Source organism: Haliotis rufescens, unplaced genomic scaffold, assembly GCF_023055435.1.
Source record: "Haliotis rufescens isolate VD_foot unplaced genomic scaffold, xgHalRufe1.0.p SCAF_31, whole genome shotgun sequence".
NCBI lineage: Eukaryota > Metazoa > Mollusca > Gastropoda > Lepetellida > Haliotidae > Haliotis > Haliotis rufescens.
In genome coordinates, this window is record NW_025964013.1 from 1,700,710 (window position 1) to 1,721,539 (window position 20,830).

The following is a 20,830-nucleotide window of genomic DNA, read 5'->3' on the forward strand; positions in this document are numbered from 1 at the left end:
TTTCTCAACACATTCTTTTCCTGACACGCATCACGACCCGGTGGACAATACTTGTGTACAGAAACTCATAATTATGGAATACTGTAAGGGACATTCTCGCGATCTCGACCTTTGGAAACGAGCTAAATATACCCAAAACGCGAGAATTCTCGTGTTTTGGGTACATTTAGCTCTTTTCCATCGGTCGAGATCGCGAGAATGTCCCTTACAGTATTCAGTACATAATAGAGTCACAATCATTTTTGCCGGTATTTGCAAATAGACGACCCTTTATATGCTTCCCACTAATGATGACCTCCCTCGTCTTGAATACAGAATACCTCCACAGTTGACTGATTACGCAAAGTGTGAATATATATAGGGCTATCGGTGGCTGTTGAACGCGAAACCACACACGCCTCCCTATTGTAAATATTAGTGTCTTAAACTTATCGTTAGTTTTTATTTACCACTAATGTACAGACCCGTACAGAGGTGTCCTTTGTAATCGAAACCATTATAAAAGCAATAATAGAGGAATATACGTATAAACATTAAATAAAAGGATTTCAAAACCACAAACAACACGATCTTCTTCATTTACCATAAATAATCGTCAAGTAGATACGAGTATGTTTATTCCCTGCTGTGAATGGGAACCCGGTAGGATGGGAGGGTAATGTGACTGTTAAAATATTAAGCGCCTCACATGCAGCTGGGATCATTAGCATTAATATTTTGTACAGATTAAAATGAAAAATGCAGCAAAGAGATTTTGGGTGATCCTGGCACAGTCAGACTGGTTAGGCTCATCATCAGCTCTGGGCCCTTGCGAATGACAGCGAATGGGACTTCTCCCAGGAAGCGCTGCCTAGCCAAACCAACCCAGAACTTTTCGGAGAATGTGAAGTCTCCCCAACACTGCAGCCTTCTGCATTACCCAGACTGTCAGAAGGGATGTATTCCTGATAGTAAACCCGGGTACTCTCCCAATGTCAGTCAACAGATTAGGAGGTACCAAACCTAAGGCACCGAGAACAATGGGGAGACGGACAACTTGGTACTTGGGATGCAAGCGTGACATTTCGAAAGCGAGGTCCGCATATTTGCGATGTTTTTCCTGAATATTGTCAATCACATTAGTGTCAAAAGGGACAGAAAATTAAGTGATATAAATGATTTCATTTGATTTATCAAAAAGGACAAGATCACGTTTGTTGGCCTGGGTACGTCTGAGGCTGTATAGGGGCCTATTCCAAAGAATTTTGTATTTATCATTTTCCATGACGCCCTCTTCATATTCCGAGTCGTACCATGGATGGACCTCTGTGTCAAAACCACATGCATAGCGAAGACGGTAATAAAATGATCGAGCTACACCATCATGTCGCTTAAGATACTGTGTTTGTGCCAAAGCTGGGCATCCACTGTCAATGTGTTGGCCTGTCTTATTAAATTCATTACCTAATCTACGTTTCATATTTACATTTTGATACAAAATCTCACATTGACGGTTTCGAGTGGGAAGTGACTTTTCAGGCCAGCCGACTTCATCCAAGCAAAGGACTCTGCAGGGTTACTGAACTTCTCAACACACTGTACATAAACCCGATGCAGTGGTCGTTCAGATAGCCTCTCCTTGAGTCTGGGCCGACTTGATGTGGCACTTCGCTTGGTTAACACTCATTTCTGTACCGTCCAGCAGTACAGAACCATCAACATCAATGAACACTGACATTGGCTCGTTTTAGAAAACTGTGGAATGCCTTGTTTTCACCATGAGTCTTGACAAGCTTCACAAGAGGATCATTATTATTATTATTTTTATTACAACAAGTGCTATTCATGAAGTGAGAAGCCATTATATACTACTAAAAAATCGGGTGTTCTTAGCTTCTTTTGAGTAGCATACAATTTCGTCACACTGGCCTGCTGCATGTTATAGTGGCCCTTTACACGCCCGCTTCCAAACGTCACCACAAACTACACCGTCTGACCCCTGGAAACAGCCAGACAACCTATCTCTGTCGCCAAACCGGATCTAAGAAAAACCGTCACGGTGTTTTCCCGAAACAACAACAGACCAATCACAGCATCGGCGTCTTGATGTACGGCCTTCCCGTTCTCTGACAGTAGTCAGTAATAAGACAGATGAGTCGCATATGACCGCACTGGTATGTACGGTGTGGCCAGTGAGGGGACATGTTCCTTCACATCAGCACTCCGACACGTGGTTAATGTGTGTGTAACCCGGATGTCATGATGGTCTCCGTAAACAATGACGTCATACTCATTAGCACAGTGCATGACCTCTTTGGCAGCCACGTGACGTCGTACTCATTAGTGCGGAACGTGACCTCTCATGTTTAAGTGCGTGTTGGGGCGGTGGGGTAGCCTAGTGGTTAAAGCGTTCGCTCGTCACGCCGAAGACCCGTGTTCGATTCCCCACATGGGTACTATGTGTGAAGCCCATTTCTAGTGTCCCCCGCCGTGATATTGCTGGAATATTGCTAAAAGCGACGTAAAACCATAGTCACTCACACCTGTGCGTGTGTTTATCGTGTTATAACTGGTAAACTTTCGTCTTCTGTTTCGATCAGAGGAGATGAGGATTCATCAAAGGTGCAAAACAATCTAAATAATCGAGATTGGACCAAACAATCCAGTGATTGACATCAAAACATCTATGTACGCAATTGGGATACGATGACATGCATCAGCCCAGTAAGCGAGCCTGACAACCCGATCCCGTTAGTTGCCTCCTACGACAAGGGTTGCTGAAGATCTATCTAAATCCAACCATTGTTTGGTGTGGCTGTATACATACAAGAAGGAATGGTCCCGGAATAGCACGAATTGGACACGAATACTGGGTACAAAATGTGGAACGTGTTTTTGGTGTCCATCAGTCGTGATATATAGTTGGAATATTGCCAAAGACTTTGACCAGCTCTCTATTACAATGTAGCAGATCCTAATATTCGTCATCTGTTTCGGTAGATTGACATAACATGTTATTCATGTGATATAGTGATTACAACAGTCATGAATGAGTCAGGAACCATTTATCTGACAACGAGTTGGTTACAGGAGATGACTAACGGGATCGGGTGGTATGGGTTGCTGTCTTGGTTGATGCATGTCATCGTATCCCAATTGCGTGGATCGATGCTCATGACGTCAATCACTGGATTGTCTGGTTCAGACACGATTGCTTACAGAACGCCGTCATATAGCTGGAATATTGCTGAATGCGGCGTTAAACAACAAACCAACCAACCAACCAACCAGGTGTCGCAAAAAGGTGAGCGTATCCTGCCTCACTGGTCCATCCTGGTCCATCCGTCACAAAAACATGCATACGTTCTGAAAGCTTTACTGAGACCTTGAATGTTGCACTCTTGATCAGAACAAAGAAGACACCAAGGGTTGAACCTGCTGGAATATTGCTGGTCATAAAGGGAAAGTTGACTACTGGAAAGTTGAAGTCATCCCTCTTGTCATACAGTCTTGTGGAGAGCTTTTGTCACTCCGAATCTTTGAAAGGTGGAAAGGAAGACTTTTTAGAGACCAAAACACATTATTATAGAACCTTAGGACAAATAACTTTTTTTCAAAATTTTCAATTTATAGTATAAGTTAAAAATATATTAAATGGTAAAAGCCTTGTTGAAGGTCTTCGTTGACATGGGTTGCCAAATGTCGTTTAAGCTCATGTTCAATTGTTCAGGATTCTATGTGCAAGTCATTTTAGTGGGTGCGACAGACTTTAATTGAAACTATTTCAATTCATGTTCAAGAGGCAAGATGTATAATAACGTCGATACATAAGTACGAATAGCACTGCAATTAGTTTTTAGCTATTTTATGGTTGAAATGATGTCTCAGGATTGGCGAAAACACCTGTGGGTTAGCACAGTGACACTGCTAAGTCATTCATGCAGACAGTGAAGCTATTGATAATATTAATTCAACCGTGTGACCCAGAGATAATTGAAGAGGTTCACCGTGATTTTGTCTACCCTTTTTGACGGTTAAAGCTCTTTCTTTATAATACACATCTTCAGACGCATATAAACACTACCGATGGGCGCGCCCAACAAACACTGTAACGATACAAGTTCAGGTCGTAAAACACATGTAGCAATCACACGTAGTTGAAGTTACACAGTGCATGGCTTTGTTCAAACACCAGGGCTGTTTTTCGTGTCCAAATTAGGACGCGGGGATTGAATGACATTAATGGTATCCCGTGATATTCAATGGGGTACACATCAATTTACAGTCGGCGAAAACACTGATCCACTTCCTTATTGCTATTACTGGGTATAGATGCGCGCCTGATGTTGACCAGTGAAGAATCAGGGTTAATTGGTCTTCAGCAACCCCTGCTTGTCGTAAGAGGAGATTAACAGGATCGGGTGGTCAGGCTCTCTCACATGGTTTATATCCAATAGAAATCTCTGCATTAAGCAGAGTCGAGTGTACGTTTCCGACTATATCATGAGCATGTGTTAATGAATCACTATTAAATAGTATTGATGTCAGGTGTTCGTGAAAAGGTGAGCGTATCATACCCCGCCGGAGGAACCCGTCACAAACGCCCGCCTCTGTCTAGGAGTCATATCAAAAGACGTAAACAGATGGTACTTGTTATTACCCTGCCTGGCGCTGAAATGCATCAGCGAGCCTGACCACCTGATCCGGTTAGTCGCTTCTTTCGACAAGCATAGTCACCTCTTACGACAAGCATGGATTGCTGTAGACCTATTCTCCACTTTCGGATGTTCACGGGTCAGTCCGGGCTAGTACAAGCAACCGCACACACACTTGCGTGCACGTCGCTATATAAGTGCAATAATCTTGAACGCGAAGCTAAACCTCATATCACCTCACTTTTCCTCACCCGCCACAAACCCGTGTAAAGGCAAGTCAATTGTTCACCTAAAAACAAACCGAGAACACGTGGAACAAGTAAAAAATGAAATTGGATCAGATATCCTTTTTGTCACTGATGCGTCAAATTTGTCTACCATAAAACGTGTTGAAAGCTTTACTGCCTTGAAGCTGTTTTCTCTTTGAAATATTCATAGCAAGCGCATGATTGATCAAGCAGCAAGCGATGGCTTCAGGCCAGTTTGCATGCATAATATGTACAGTTGTATATGCAATACCTTTTGTTTCTATCGTAACATCATAACTTTGTTATACCTTACATAAGGGCGCTAGTGTAGCCTAGTGGTTAAAACGTTCGCTCCCAACATGGGTACAATGTGTAAAGCCCATTTCTGGTGTCCCCCGCCCTGATATTGCTGGAATATTGCTTAAAGCGTGTTAAACCATACTCACTCACTCACTATGCCTTACATTGAACTGATCGCTAACGTCCACATAAAAGGGAGTAATGTTTGTTTGTTGTTTAGCTCCGCACTCAGCAATATTCCAACTATTGACGGCGGTCAATAATCGAGTCTTGACCAGACAATACAGTGATTGGCACCATGAGCATCGATCTAAACAAATGGGATACGATGACATGCATGAACCACGTCAGCGAGCCTGACCACCCAATCCCGTTACTCGCCGCTTACGACGGGCATACTCGCCTCTTACACGACCCAGACCTTTATTGTTGTATGGTTTCAGGCAACAAACAAACATTTACCGTTAAATGCAAATTGTGTGAAATATATGCCTACCTATTTTGCCTTTTGCTTCCCATATTAGTTCTGAAAGCCTATTTCACCAGACACTGGCCCGTCTCTGAAAAAGGTATTTACAAAGTTCAACATGCTGTTTTCATGGGTATAAACAAAGGAAGATAAAATGAAAAAAAAATGTTTCGAAACTCAAATTCTAAACCATGTCGCCCGTGGGCAACCCATGGGCGAGAATATTTTCGTTTGCTCAAAACTAATGTTTTTGTTTTGCAAATACCTAAATATGTGTCTTCAAGTACCAAGACACATCGTTCACCTCATTTTAACTGAATTCAACAGATTTATAGGCGAAATAACCTGGTATAGTCCGACCTAATGCCGGTTTTATAGCGCTGAATCACTGAGATAACAATGCGCATTTAACCAGGCCCAGACACAGTATACTGACTCCCTCCCGACCAGTCCTTGTTTTATGTCCTTAATCCCGAGCGCCGGGCAGGGTAAATAACAAGTACCATTTTTTAAGGAACTTTGGTATGACGCGACCAGATGATAGAACCATTATGTACATATCACATTGCGTTATCAAGCCCTTGTCTTGGTTTCAGTGCCTCAACATATCCGGTCTGTTCAACGTCGTGGGTGCCGACATCAGCAAGGGTCTGACCGAGGAGCAGTTCCACAACGCAAGCGTCGTCATATTCTACTACATCTACAACATCACCAACTACTGCCGACAGAATGTCAACCCAGAAACCAACACGTTTGAGTTTTATCTCCAGAAGGCCAAGGCCATCCTCTTCGAGGAAGGTCATGGTGACATTGAGGCAGAGACTATTGAGCATGCGTTGGAACACATTGCAAAGTCGATCAAGCTTCGGGAGGACCACAGTCAGGAGGCGAACCACTCCCAGTTCGAGCACAGCCACGAGCACAGCCACGAGCACGGCCACGAAGGGGACAACCACGAAGGGGACAACCACGAAGAACACGTGAATGTCATTGATGCCGTGGTAAAGTTCAACGTCTTTTAGATAGACACATATAAACACGTATACAATAAAAACCTGGTTAACTTGAACATGATATCTCGTTTAAGTCCATAGAAATTACACTCTGATTGGCTTCAAATGAAATCGATGAATTGCAAAATAACCCAAATTTGGGAATAGTCTCTGTGTTCAGATATGTATAAGTAGTTCTAGGAATGTATGTCACCACTTCATCTGACTCAGTGTAAGAATGTCAATACATGTTCCCCTTGGCATGTCAATACATATGGATGTTTCTCAGAACATTAACTATAGAAGGGTTGTCGATAGCACTGCCTCAAGGAATGTATGTATCCACGTATGCATCCTTGTGCATTTAGGAATGTATGTCTCTACTTGTGCATCTAGGAATATATGTCTCTCCTTGTGCATCTAGGAATATAAGTCTCTCCTTGTGCATCTAGGAATGTATGTCTCTCCTTGTGCATCTAGGAATATATGTCTCTCCTTGTGCATCTAGGAATGTATGTCTCTCCTTGTGCATCTAGGAATGTATGTCTCTTCTTGTGCATCTTGGAATGTATGTCTTTCCTTGTGCATCTAGGAATGTATGTCTCTACTTGTGCATCTAGGAATATATGTCTCTACTTGTGCATCTAGGAATGTATGTCTCTCCTTGTGCATCTAGGAATGTATGTCTCTCCTTGTGCATCTAGGAATATATGTCTCTCCTTGTGCATCTAGGAATGTATGTCTCTGCTTGTGCATCTAGGAATATATGTCTCTACTTGTGCATCGAGGAATATATGTCTCTCCTTGTGCATCTAGGAATATATGTCTCTACTTGTGCATCTAGGAATATATGTCTCTCCTTGTGCATCTAGGAATATATGTCTCTACTTGTGCATCTAGGAATATATGTCTCTCCTTGTGCATCTAGGAATATATGTCTCTCCTTGTGCATCTAGGAATATATGTCTCTCCTTGTGCATCTAGGAATATATGTCTCTACTTGTGCATCTAGGAATATATGTCTCTCCTTGTGCATCTGTGAATATATGTCTCTACTTGTGCATCTAGGAATATATGTCTCTCCTTGTGCATCTAGGAATATATGTCTCTCCTTGTGCATCTAGGAATGTATGTCTCTCCATGTGCATCTGTGAATGTATGTCTCTACTTGTGCATCTAGGAATATATGTCTCTCCTTGTGCATCTAGGAATATATGTCTCTCCTTGTGCATCTAGGAATATATGTCTCTCCTTGTGCATCTAGGAATATATGTCTCTACTTGTGCATCTAGGAATATATGTCTCTCCTTGTGCATCTAGGAATATATGTCTCTACTTGTGCATCTAGGAATATATGTCTCTACTTGTGCATCTAGGAATATATGTCTCTCCTTGTGCATCTAGGAATGTATGTCTCTCCATGTGCATCTGTGAATGTATGTCTCTACTTGTGCATCTAGGAATATATGTCTCTCCTTGTGCATCTAGGAATGTATGTCTCTCCTTGTGCATCTAGGAATATATGTCTCTGCTTGTGCATCTAGGAATATATGTCTCTACTTGTGCATCTAGGAATATATGTCTCTCCTTGTGCATCTAGGAATATATGTCTCTCCTTGTGCATCTAGGAATATATGTCTCTCCTTGTGCATCTACGAATATATGTCTCCTTGTGCATCTAGGAATGTATGTCACTCATTTCACATCTGTGAATGTATGTCTCTACTTGTGCATCTAGGAATATATGTCTCTCCTTGTGCATCTAGGAATATATGTCTCTCCTTGTGCATCTAGGAATGTATGTCTCTCCTTGTGCATCTAGGAATGCATGTCTCTCCTTGTGCATCTAGGAATGTATGTCTCTGCTTGTGCATCTAGGAATATATGTCTCTACTTGTGCATCTAGGAATATATGTCTCTCCTTGTGCATCTAGGAATGTATGTCTCTCCTTGTGCATCTAGGAATGTATGTCTCTGCTTGTGCATCTAGGAATATATGCCTCTGCTTGTGCATCTAGGAATATATGTCTCTCCATGTGCATCTGTGAATATATGTCTCTCATTTCGCATCTGTGAATGTATGTCTCTCATTTCACATCTGTGAATGTATGTCTCTACTTGTGCATCTAGGAATATATGTCTCTACTTGTGCTTCAGTGTTTGAGCCCGGACGCAGTATTTTACCAGCTAGGTGAGGAGGGGGAGCACATTGAGGGGGACAAACTTACAGATGTCGCCACCTTCATCGTGTACCACCTCCTGGAAGGTAAGTCACACTGTCACACACAAGGAGCACACTGTCACACACTGTCTGACACAAGGAGGACACTGTCACACACTGTCACTCACTGTCATGCACAAGGAGGACACTGTCATACACTGTCACACACAAGGAGGACACTGTCACACACAAGGAGGACTCTGTCACACACTGTCACACACAAGGAGGACACTGTCACACACTGTCACACACAAGGAGGACACTGTCACACACTCTCACACACAAGGAGGACACTGTCACACACTGTCACACACAAGGAAGACACTGTCACACACTCTCACACACAAGGAGGACACTGTCACACACTGTCATGCACAAGCAGGACACTGTCACACACTGTCACACACAAGGACACTGTCACACACTGTCACACACTGTCATGCACAAGTAAGAAACTGTCACACACAAGGAGGACACTGTCACACACTGTCACACTCAAGGAGGACACTGTCACACACTGTCACTCACAAGGAGGACACTGTCACACACTGTCACACACTGTCATGCACAAGGAGGACACTGTCACACACAAGGAGGACACTGTCACACACTGTCACACTCAAGGAGGACACTGTCACACACTGTCACACTCAAGGAGGACACTGTCACACACTGTCACTCACAAGGAGGACACTGTCACACACTGTCACTCATTGTCACTCATTGTCATGCACAAGGAGGACACTGTCACACACTGTCACACACTGTCACACACTGTCACACACTGTCACTCACTGTCATGCACAAGGAGCACACTGTCACACACTGTCACACACTGTCACTCACTGTCATGCACAATGAACACACTGTCATTCACTGTCACACACAAGGAGCACACTGTCACACACTGTCACTCACTGTCACACACTGTCATGCACAATGAGCACACTGTCACACACTGTCATGCACAAGGAGCACACTGTCACACACTGTCACTCACTGTCATGCACAATGAGCACACTGTCACTCACTGTCACACACAAGTAGGACACTGTCACACACAAGGAGCACACTGTCACACACTGTCACTCACTGTTACACACAAGGAGCACAATGTCACTCACTGTCACACACAAGGAGGACACTGTCACACACAAGGAGCACACTGTCACTCACTGCCACACACAAGGAGGACACTGTCACACACTGTCACACACAAGGGGGACACTGTCAAACACAAGGAGGACACTGTCACACACAAGTAGGACACTGTCACACACTGTCACTCACTGTCACACACAAGGAGCACACTGTCACACACTGTCATGCACAATGAGCACACTGTCACTCACTGTCACACACAAGTAGGACACTGTCACACACTGTCACTCACTGTCATGCACAATGAGCACACTGTCACACACAAGTAGGACACTGTCACACACTGTCACTCACTGTCATGCACAAGGAGCACACTGTCACACACTGTCACTCACTGTCATGCACAATGAGCACACTGTCACACACTGTCACACACTGTCACTCACTGTCATGCACAAGGAGCACACTGTCACACACTGTCACTCACTGTCATGCACAATGAGCACACTGTCACTCAATGTCACACACAAGTAGGACACTGTCACACACTGTAACTCACTGTCACACACAAGGAGCACACTGTCACTCACTGTCACACAAAAGTAGGACACTCACACACAAGGAGCACACTGTCACTCACTGTCACACACAAGGAGGACACTGTTACACACTGTCACTCACTGTCACACAAGGAGGACACTGTCACACACAAGGAGGACACTGTCACCCACTGTCACTCACTGTCACACACAAGGAGCACACTGTCACACACTGTCACACACAAGTAGGACACTGTCACACACTGTCACACACTGTCACTCACTGTCATGCACAATGAGCACACTGTCACTCACTGTCATGCACAAGGAGCACACTGTCACACACTGTCACTCACTGTCATGCACAATGAGCACACTGTCACTCAATGTCACACACAAGTAGGACACTGTCACACACTGTAACTCACTGTCACACACAAGGAGCACACTGTCACTCACTGTCACACAAAAGTAGGACACTCACACACAAGGAGCACACTGTCACTCACTGTCACACACAAGGAGGACACTGTTACACACTGTCACTCACTGTCACACAAGGAGGACACTGTCACACACAAGGAGGACACTGTCACCCACTGTCACTCACTGTCACACACAAGGAGCACACTGTCACACACTCACTCATTGTCATGCACAAGGAGGACACTGTCACACACTGTCACTCACTGTTACACACAAGGAGGACACTGTCACACACTGTCACACACTGTCACTGTCATGCACAAGGAGCACACTGTCACTCACTGTCACACACAAGTAGGACACTGTCACACACAAGGAGCACACAAGGAGGACACTGTCACACACAAGGAGCACACTGTAAGACACACAAGTATCACTGTCACTTACTGTCACACACAAGGAGCTTACTGTCACCCACAAGGAGCACACTGTCACTTACTGTCACCCACAAGGAGCACACTGTCACACACAGTCACACACAAGGAGCACACTGTCACACACTGTCTGACACAAGGAGGACACTGTCACACACTGTCACTCACTGTCATGCACAAGGACACTGTCACACACAAGGAAGACACTGTCACACACAAGGAGGACACTGTCACACACTGTCACTCACAAGGAGGACACTGTCACACACTGTCATGCACAAGGAGGACACTGTCACACACTGTCACACACAAGGAGGACACTGTCAGACACTGTCACACAAGGAGGACATTGTCACACACAAGGAGGACACTGTCACACACAAGGAGGACACTGTCATGCACAAGGAGGACACTGTCACACACTGTCACACACAAGGAGGACACTGTCACACACTGTCACTCACAAGGAGGACACTGTCACACACTGTCACTCGTTGTCATGCACAAGTAGGACACTGTCACACACTGTCACACACTGTCACGCACTGTCACTCACTGTCATGCACAAGCAGCACACTGTCATACACTGTCACTCACTGTCATGCACAATGAGCACACTGTCACTCACTGTCACACACAAGTAGGACACTGTCACACACAAGGAGTACACTGTCACGCACTGTCACTCACTGTCATGCACAAGGAGCACACTGTCACACACTGTCACTCACTGTCATGCACAAGGAGGACACTGTCACACACTGTCACACACTGTCACTCACTGTCATGCACAATGAGCACACTGTCACTCACTGTCACACACAAGTAGGACACTGTCACACACAAGGAGCACACTGTCACACACTGTCACTCACTGTCACACACAATGAGCACACTGTCACTCACTGTCACACACAAGTAGGACACTGTCACACACAAGGAGCACACTGTCACTCACTGTCACACACAAGGAGCACACTGTCACACACAAGGAGCACACTGTAAGACACACAAGGAGCACACTGTCACACACTGTCACTCACTGTCACACACAAGGAGGACACTGTCACTCACTGTCACACAAAAGTAGGACACTGTCACACCCAAGGAGCACACTGTCACTCACTGTCACACACAAGGAGGACACTGTCACACACTGTCACTCACTGTCACACACAAGGGGGACACTGTCACACACTGTCACACACAAGGGGGACACTGTCACACAAAAGTAGGACACTGTCACACACACAAGGAGTACACTCTTACTCACTGTCACACAAAAGTAGGACACTGTCACACCCAAGGAGCACACTGTCACTCACTGTCACAGACTAGGAGGACACTGTCACACACTGTCACTCATTGTCATACACAAGGAGGACACTGTCACACACTGTCACACACTGTCACTCACTGTCATGCACAAGGAGCACACTGTCACTCACTGTCACACACAAGTAGGACACTGTCACACACAAGGAGCACACTGTAAGACACACAAGTTTCATTGTCACTTATGGTCACACACAAGGAGCACACTGTCACACACAAGGAGCACACTGTAAGACACACAAGGAGCACACTGTCACTCATAGTCATACACAAGGAGGACACTGTCACACACTGTCACACACTGTCACTCACTGTCATGCACAAGGAGCACACTGTCATACACAAGGAGCACACTGTAAGACACACAAGGAGCACACTGTCACTCACTGTCACACACAAGGAGCACACTGTCATACACAAGGAGGACACTGTAAGACACACAAGGGGCACACTGTCACACACAAGGAGGACAATATAAGACACACAAGGAGCACACTGTCACACACAAGGAGGACACTGTAAGACACACAAGGAGCACACTTTAAGACACACAAGAACACTGTCACACACAAGGAGCACACTGTCATACACAAGGAGGACACTGTAAGACACACAAGGAGCACACTGTCACACACAAGGAGGACAATATAAGACACACAAGGAGCACACTGTAAGACACACAAGGAGCACACTGTCACACACAAGGAGGACAATGTAAGACACACAAGGAGCACACTGTAAGACACACAAGGAGCACACTGTCACACACAAGGAGGACACTGTAAGACACACAAGGAGCACACTGTAAGACACATAAGGAGCACACTGTCACACACTGTCACACACAAGGAGCACACTTTAAGACACACAAGGAGCCCACTTTAAGACACACAAGGAGCACACTTTAAGACACACAAGGAGCACACTGTCACTCACTGTCACACACAAGGAGCACACTGTCATACACAAGGAGCACACTGTAAGACACACAAGGAGCACACTGTAAGACACACAAGGAGCACACTGTAAGACACACAAGGAGCACACTGTCACACACAAGGAGCACACTGTCATACACAAGGAGCACACTGTAAGACACACAAGGAGCACACTGTCACACACTGTCACACACAAGGAGCACACTGTCACACACAAGGAGCACACTATAAGACACACAAGGGGCACACTGTCGCACACTGTCACACACAAGGAGCACACTGTAAGACACAAGGAGCACACTGTCACTCACTGTCACACACAAGGAGCACACTGTCACACACAAGGAGCACACTGTAAGACACACAAGGAGCACACTGTCACACACTGTCACACACAAGGAGCACACTTTAAGACACACAAAGAGCACACTGTCACTCACTGTCACACACAAGGAGCACACTGTCACACACAAGGAGCCCACTATAAGACACACAAGGAGCACACTGTCACTTACTGTCACACACAAGGAGCACACTGTCACACACAAGGAGCACACTGTCATACACAAGGAGCACACTGTAAGACACACAAGGAGCACACTGTCACTTACTGTCACACACAAGGAGCACACTGTCACACACAAGGAGCACACTGTAAGACACACAAGGAGCACACTGTCACTTACTGTCACACACAAGGAGCACACTGTAAGACACACAAGGAGCACACTGTAAGACACACAAGGAGCACACTGTCACTTACTGTCACACACAAGGAGCACACTGTCACACACAAGGAGCACACTGTAAGACACACAAGGAGCACACTGTCACTCACTGTCACACAGAAGGAGCACACTGTCACACACAAGGAGCACACTATAAGACACACAAGGGGCACACTGTCACACAATGTCACACACAAGAAGCACACTGTCACACACTGTCACACAAGGAGCACACGTGCATGCATGTCGCTTTTTAAGTACAATAATCTTGGACGCGACGTTAAACCCCATTTCACCTCGCCTCAGAAATCTTCACAAAAACGGTTTCTTTTGAAAACCTTGGCTTCAGTAGAGAACGTCGTCTGTATACTGTAGGAAGATGAGTGACATTGTGTAAGTAATATTTCTGGTCACCGCGAATCGACATTGATGAAGTTAATACTAAAATCTTGTCATGTTGATGTACCCTGTAGGGTCGCCGATCAAGGAAAAGTGCCGCCTCCTTCCTTCTCCAAGGAACATCCTCGACGACCTGTTCTCTCGCCTCAACGCCGTCAATAACACCCTCACCGACACACGTACGTTATCTGGTATTTTGTTTGAAACGGAATATGTTTTCAATTAGAGTCCAAAACATGAAGCAATATAAATTATTTCAGAATTTTCGAACTGACAGAAATGATTTTGTCTAAAATAATATCCCAGGGCAACACCTTCCGATCCAGAAAAAAAGACAGTCTTCATGATATATCTTTGTATTGGGATCTCTGCTTTGTAGAAGGGGGCACGGGTGGCCCAGTCGTCTAAGGCGCCGCGGTTCGCTGTGCTGAGTTGCGTCCCTTGGGCACACCAGAAACCTATGACTGTGGGTTCGAATCCCTGTTTGCCCCGATTGTGTTTCTAGGTTTGTAAGCACCATACCAGTGCTCGTGGGCTTCACCGAAGTGGTAAACGTCTGAGACCTGCATCACTTCGGGCTTTCCTCCCACATTCAACTGACACGCCGCGATATAAATAGAATACTGTTTAAAGCGGCGTTAAATCAAACTCACTCACTCACTCACTCACTCTGCTTTGTAGAGCTAAGTGCATTGCTAGCTAAGTTGAACCTCGCTGGTGCCAAGAAGGAGGAGGACCATTCAGGCCACAACCACAGGAGACGGAGAAGTCCTGGCCTTGTGTCCCGTGACCTTGTGTCCCCCGACCTTGTGTCCCCCGACCTTGTGTCCCGCGTGAAGAGACAGACTCATGACGGACACGACCATGGCGCGGTCACGGTAAGTTGACAATCTTAATCATAATTCAGATAATGTCACAATCATTAATAATTACGAAATACGTTACAGTGATGAAATGCGTTATGGCGATGCAAAACATTACGATGACGAAATACGTTAGGGTTGTAAACTGTTTTACTAGTGAACCGTTCCATTTTTATGATCATTATAAATCATTTATAACTAGATAACCCTGACAATTTCACCAGGTTCCTAAAGACTGTTACTCAGTTGGTGAGATCATGGCCATCCATGGCTTGGGTCATGATGACGTCATCACCGAGAGCAAGCTGGTGGAGTTGTGTCCCACCCTAGTGTACATGCAGGTGGCAGGGTCGTGTGTCGCCACCCACAACACCACACAACCAGCCACGCCCACCCTGGCGGAACGTAAGTGTGATTCTTCACCCACAACACCACACAACCAGCCACGCCCTCCCTGGCGGAACGTAAGTGTGATTCATCACCCCCAACACCACACAACCAGCCACGCCCTCCCTGGCGGAACGTAAGTGTGATTCATCACCCACAACACCACACAACCAGCCACGCCCACCCTGGCGGAACGTAAGTGTGATTCATCACCCACAACACCACACAACCAGCCACTCCAACCATATACTATCTTGGTGTACATGCAAATCTCTGACAAACAAACCACACTTCATTGCTATTTCACTGCATTGATTCATGCACGTTCTTGACAACAGCTTGTATTGCAGTTACTTATATTATGTGAAACCATAAAGCAAGCAATGGGGTGGTATCATAAACATATTTCCCACAGAAAATTGTTTAAAAATGCATAATTCTCTTCATTTTTTAAATAGAATATTTAATAATTGTTTTGTGTTCTATTTATCTACCAGAATTTTTATTTTAGTATTTTTTACGACAGAACCTAAATTATGTGTCATGTGAATGTCTGAAGAACGAGGTCTGTTTCAGGATACGGATACGGTTCCCTAGCAACGCTGATCATCTGTCTGTGCGCTGTACTGGGCGCCATCCTCTTCCCCTTCCCTAAGGGCACCTGCTATGAGGCGTTTATGGCCATCTTTCTTGGACTTGCTGTCGGCACGCTGTACACTGACGCCATCTTGCATCTCATACCTCAGGTCAGCTGTGTACATGGGTACCCGGTAGTTATGCATTTCCTGATCATTATCAACATCAAGGATTGTCATCAAGTCCCTTGGCAAAGTTTATTTGTTTGCTGTTCACGCCGCACCCACTAACATTCCATCTATATGACGGCGGTCTGTAAATAGTCGATAAGTGATTGGCCTCATGAGAATCCATCTACGAAATTGGGACACGATGACATGCATCAACCAATTCAGCGAGCCTGATCACCCGTTCCGTTAGTCGCCTCTTGCGACGAGCATGGAATGCTGAAAGCCAATCCTAACCTTGATCTTCACGGGCTGACATTTATATCCTTAAGTCAGGGACAAAGCATCCCCCCGAAACGACATCATTGTCCATCGAAACAACTGCAACCAGTGACAGTGACAGACTGTCGGTTATAACAACAGTTATCTGTCAATCCGTACAACAATATCTTTGTTATTGCAGGCACTCGGTCTTCACAACCATGGAGAAGGCGAAGACGCGCATGCGCACGCCGAGACATCCGGTCCAGTGATAGAGGACTACACGTGGTATGCCGTAGTGGTAGTTGCAGGTGAGACAATCTGCCACGTGGCTGGGACACATTGCTGTCGTGTTTACTTAGACCCTGACGTATGAAATAAATATACCTGCCAAAATTATGCAAATACTGCTGTGGAAGACATTCTGTAATCATCATCATTTTTTAGTGCCATAATCTTGAACGCCACCATAAACCCGCAACGATTACACCACACCTCACATCACTTCACTATATAACCAGTCACGCGTATTATTTCTTAGGTGATGTGGGATTTAACGTGGCGTCCAAGAATATTGCACTTATATCGCGACGTGCATGCACGCGTGTGTGGTTGCTTGTACTAGTTCGGACAAATGCCGATTTTATCGTGCTTGCCCACTGAGATACCATGCGGCAGTTTAACATGAATACACCACTCAGATACAGTGTACTGATTCCGAGCCGACCAGTCCTTGTGTTAGCTACTTACTGCCGAGCGCCAGATAGGGTAATAACAAGTCCCATCTTTTAACGTCTTTGGGGTTATGACGCGACCCGGGCTCGAACCCCGGATCTTCCGCTCTCCGGGCGGACGCGGAGGCGGTCTAATTATTTCTTAAATACATATGAAAAACATATTAACACGAACAACATGTAAAGTGGGACTTGGCTTTGAGATTCCTTATCTCGAAAAAAGCTAGACTCACTGGGAGCTAACCCCTGAAGATCCGGGGTAGAATAGGTAGAACCCATGCGACTAACAGGATCGGGTGGTCAGGCTCGGGGACTTGGTTGATACATGTCATCGATTACAATTGTGCGGATCTATGCTCATGATGGATTGTCTGGTCCAAATTCGATTATTTACAGACCGCCGTCATATAGCTGGAATATTGCCAAGTGCGGCGTTAAATTGAAAATTAAACGAGACTTACAAGTAAGTTGAAGTTTGATTAAGATTATATGAAACTAATCACAAGTATAGGGATCACGTGAGATAGCGAAAGCGAGGTCAGTCAGACTTTAAAGTGTTTGAAACCCGTAACCACACAGGAAGGGAGACAGCTACTGCAGTAGTAGGGTGGGCACGTGATCCCTATACTTGTGATTAGTTTCATATAATCTTAATCAAACTTCAACTTACTTGTAAGTCTCGTTTAATTTTCAATTATATTTCAACCAATCACGTTGTAGTACGTGATCACGTGAGATGTTTAAAGCGTTCAGGGTTTCAAACAAACCACAAAACAGTCACTGATAAACAAAATTGAGTTTATTTCAGATATAATTTACAGCTTCCAATGATGTGACTGAGCAATTTTCATTAACAAGAACTTTTATCGAGAATTGACAAAGCAAATGCAGAGTGATTATTTACAGGTTTGTTGTAATACTTGGTAAACAACAAATATTGGGAACCTAGAACAATGCCATGATGTTTTTTTAACACCGTTTGAACACAAAAACAGCGTATATTAACAGCGTGTTTACAGAGGGAGTGTGTGTTCTGTGTGTGTTCTGTGTGTGTTCTGTGTGTGTTCTGTGTGTGTTCTGTGTGTGTTCTGTGTGTGTTCTGTGTGTGTTCTATGTGTGTTCTGTGTGTGTTCTATGTGTGTTCTGTGTGTGTTCTGTGTGTGTTCTGTGTGTGTTCTGTGTGTGTTCTGTGTGTGTTCTGTGTGTGTTCTGTGTGTGTTCTGTGTGTGTTCTGTGTGTGTTCTGTGTGTGTTCTATGTGTGTTCTGTGTGTGTTCTGTGTGTGTTCTGTGTGTGTTCTGTGTGTGTTCTGTGTGTGTTCTGTGTGTGTTCTGTGTGTGTTCTGTGTGTTCTGTGTGTGTTCTGTGTGTGTTCTGTGTGTGTTCTGTGTGTGTTCTGTGTGTGTTCTGTGTGTGTTCTGTGTGTGTTCTGTGTGTGTTCTGTGTGTGTTCTGTGTGTGTTCTATGTGTGTTCTGTGTGTGTTCTGTGTGTGTTCTGTGTGTGTTCTGTGTGTGTTCTGTGTGTGTGTTCTGTGTGTGTTCTGTGTGTGTTCTGTGTGTGTTCTGTGTGTGTTCTGTGTGTGTTCTGTGTGTGTTCTGTGTGTGTTCTGTGTGTGTTCTGTGTGTTCTGTGTGTGTTCTGTGTGTGTTCTGTGTGTGTTCTGTGTGTGTTCTGTGTGTGTTCTGTGTGTGTTCTGTGTGTGTTCTATGTGTGTTCTGTGTGTGTGTTCTGTGTGTGTTCTGTGTGTGTTCTGTGTGTGTTCTATGTGTGCTCTGTGTGTGTTCTATGTGTGTTCTGTGTGTGTTCTGTGTGTGTTCTGTGTGTGTTCTGTGTGTGTTCTATGTGTGCTCTGTGTGTGTTCTGTGTGTGTTCTGTGTGTGTTCTGTGTGTGTTCTGTGTGTTCTGTGTGTGTTCTGTGTGTGTTCTGTGTGTGTTCTGTGTGTGTTCTGTGTGTGTTCTGTGTGTGTTCTGTGTGTGTTCTATGTGTGTTCTGTGTGTGTTCTATGTGTGTTCTGTGTGTGTTCTGTGTGTTCTGTGTGTGTTCTGTGTGTGTTCTGTGTGTGTTCTGTGTGTGTTCTGTGTGTGTTCTATGTGTGTTCTATGTGTGTTCTGTGTGTGTTCTGTGTGTGTTCTGTGTGTGTTCTGTGTGTGTTCTGTGTGTGTTCTGTGTGTGTTCTGTGTGTGTTCTGTGTGTGTTCTGTGTGTGTTCTGTGTGTGTTCTGTGTGTGTTCTGTGTGTGTTCTGTGTGTGTTCTGTGTGTGTTCTGTGTGTTCTGTGTGTGTTCTATGTGTGTTCTGTGTGTGTTCTGTGAAGGATAGGCACACCAGTGTTGACTTTCACCTTTGACCCCCCAGGTACATACGGGTTCTACTTGATCGAGGCTGCGATGAAGGTCCTAGGCTCTGGACATGGTGTAAGTATCTAATCATCTTCAAATGGCAATGGCGCGGGATACATTGCAACTCCCCTTATGAAGAAATAGAGCGTAGAACGTGGGATTTAAATGTGTATTTGGAAAAGATAATGTCTTTGCATTGAGAACCTGGAAGCTATACAACTGTCCCCGAGGTCGGTCACGGGGTGGTGTTCAACTTACAGCCTGTATTTATGTTTGTAAGAGTCTTGTTACACACTCACGCCTGTATATCAGTCAGTAAATGTGTGCGCCAGTAGATATCGGTGTATGTCAGTTAATGTTGAAGACATCCATGACATTATGATAAACTGCACATATAGACATACTGTAAACTACGTTAATAACGAACTCTCTTATAACAAACTGACCGATATAACGAACTTATTTTTTAGTCCAGGCCATTTGTTATATGCTGTATATATGCTTTTAACGGATATTACGAACTACAATTAGTGGTCCCTTTGAGTTCGTTATAGCCGTAGTTTACCGTAGATAAAAAACTCTACTTTTCATATTGACATAGACGTTTAATACTATTGCACACATTGAAATAGACGTATTTCTTTTAAAAAATATAATTTACTTTTGAAATAGTCAGTGGTATACGCCATGCATAGATAGGCATGTTTCCCTGTGATTGCATGGTGTAGACGTTGTAGACGTT

The 20,830-nt window shown here is 44.7% G+C and overlaps 1 protein-coding gene across 1 annotated transcript in view; it reads left to right on the top strand.

Annotated features, from left to right (window-relative positions):
- LOC124136779 (zinc transporter ZIP12-like) overlaps positions 1–20,830 on the top strand; it is a 49,258-nt gene that overhangs the window by 23,026 nt on the left and 5,402 nt on the right. Inside the window, exons 2-9 of the mRNA XM_048380526.1 lie at positions 6,248–6,652; positions 8,801–8,909; positions 14,839–14,943; positions 15,446–15,642; positions 15,852–16,032; positions 16,591–16,760; positions 17,221–17,329; positions 20,105–20,163. Of these exons, the coding sequence (XP_048236483.1) occupies positions 6,248–6,652; positions 8,801–8,909; positions 14,839–14,943; positions 15,446–15,642; positions 15,852–16,032; positions 16,591–16,760; positions 17,221–17,329; positions 20,105–20,163 (1,335 nt within the window). The remainder of the gene's footprint in view (positions 1–6,247; positions 6,653–8,800; positions 8,910–14,838; positions 14,944–15,445; positions 15,643–15,851; positions 16,033–16,590; positions 16,761–17,220; positions 17,330–20,104; positions 20,164–20,830) is intronic.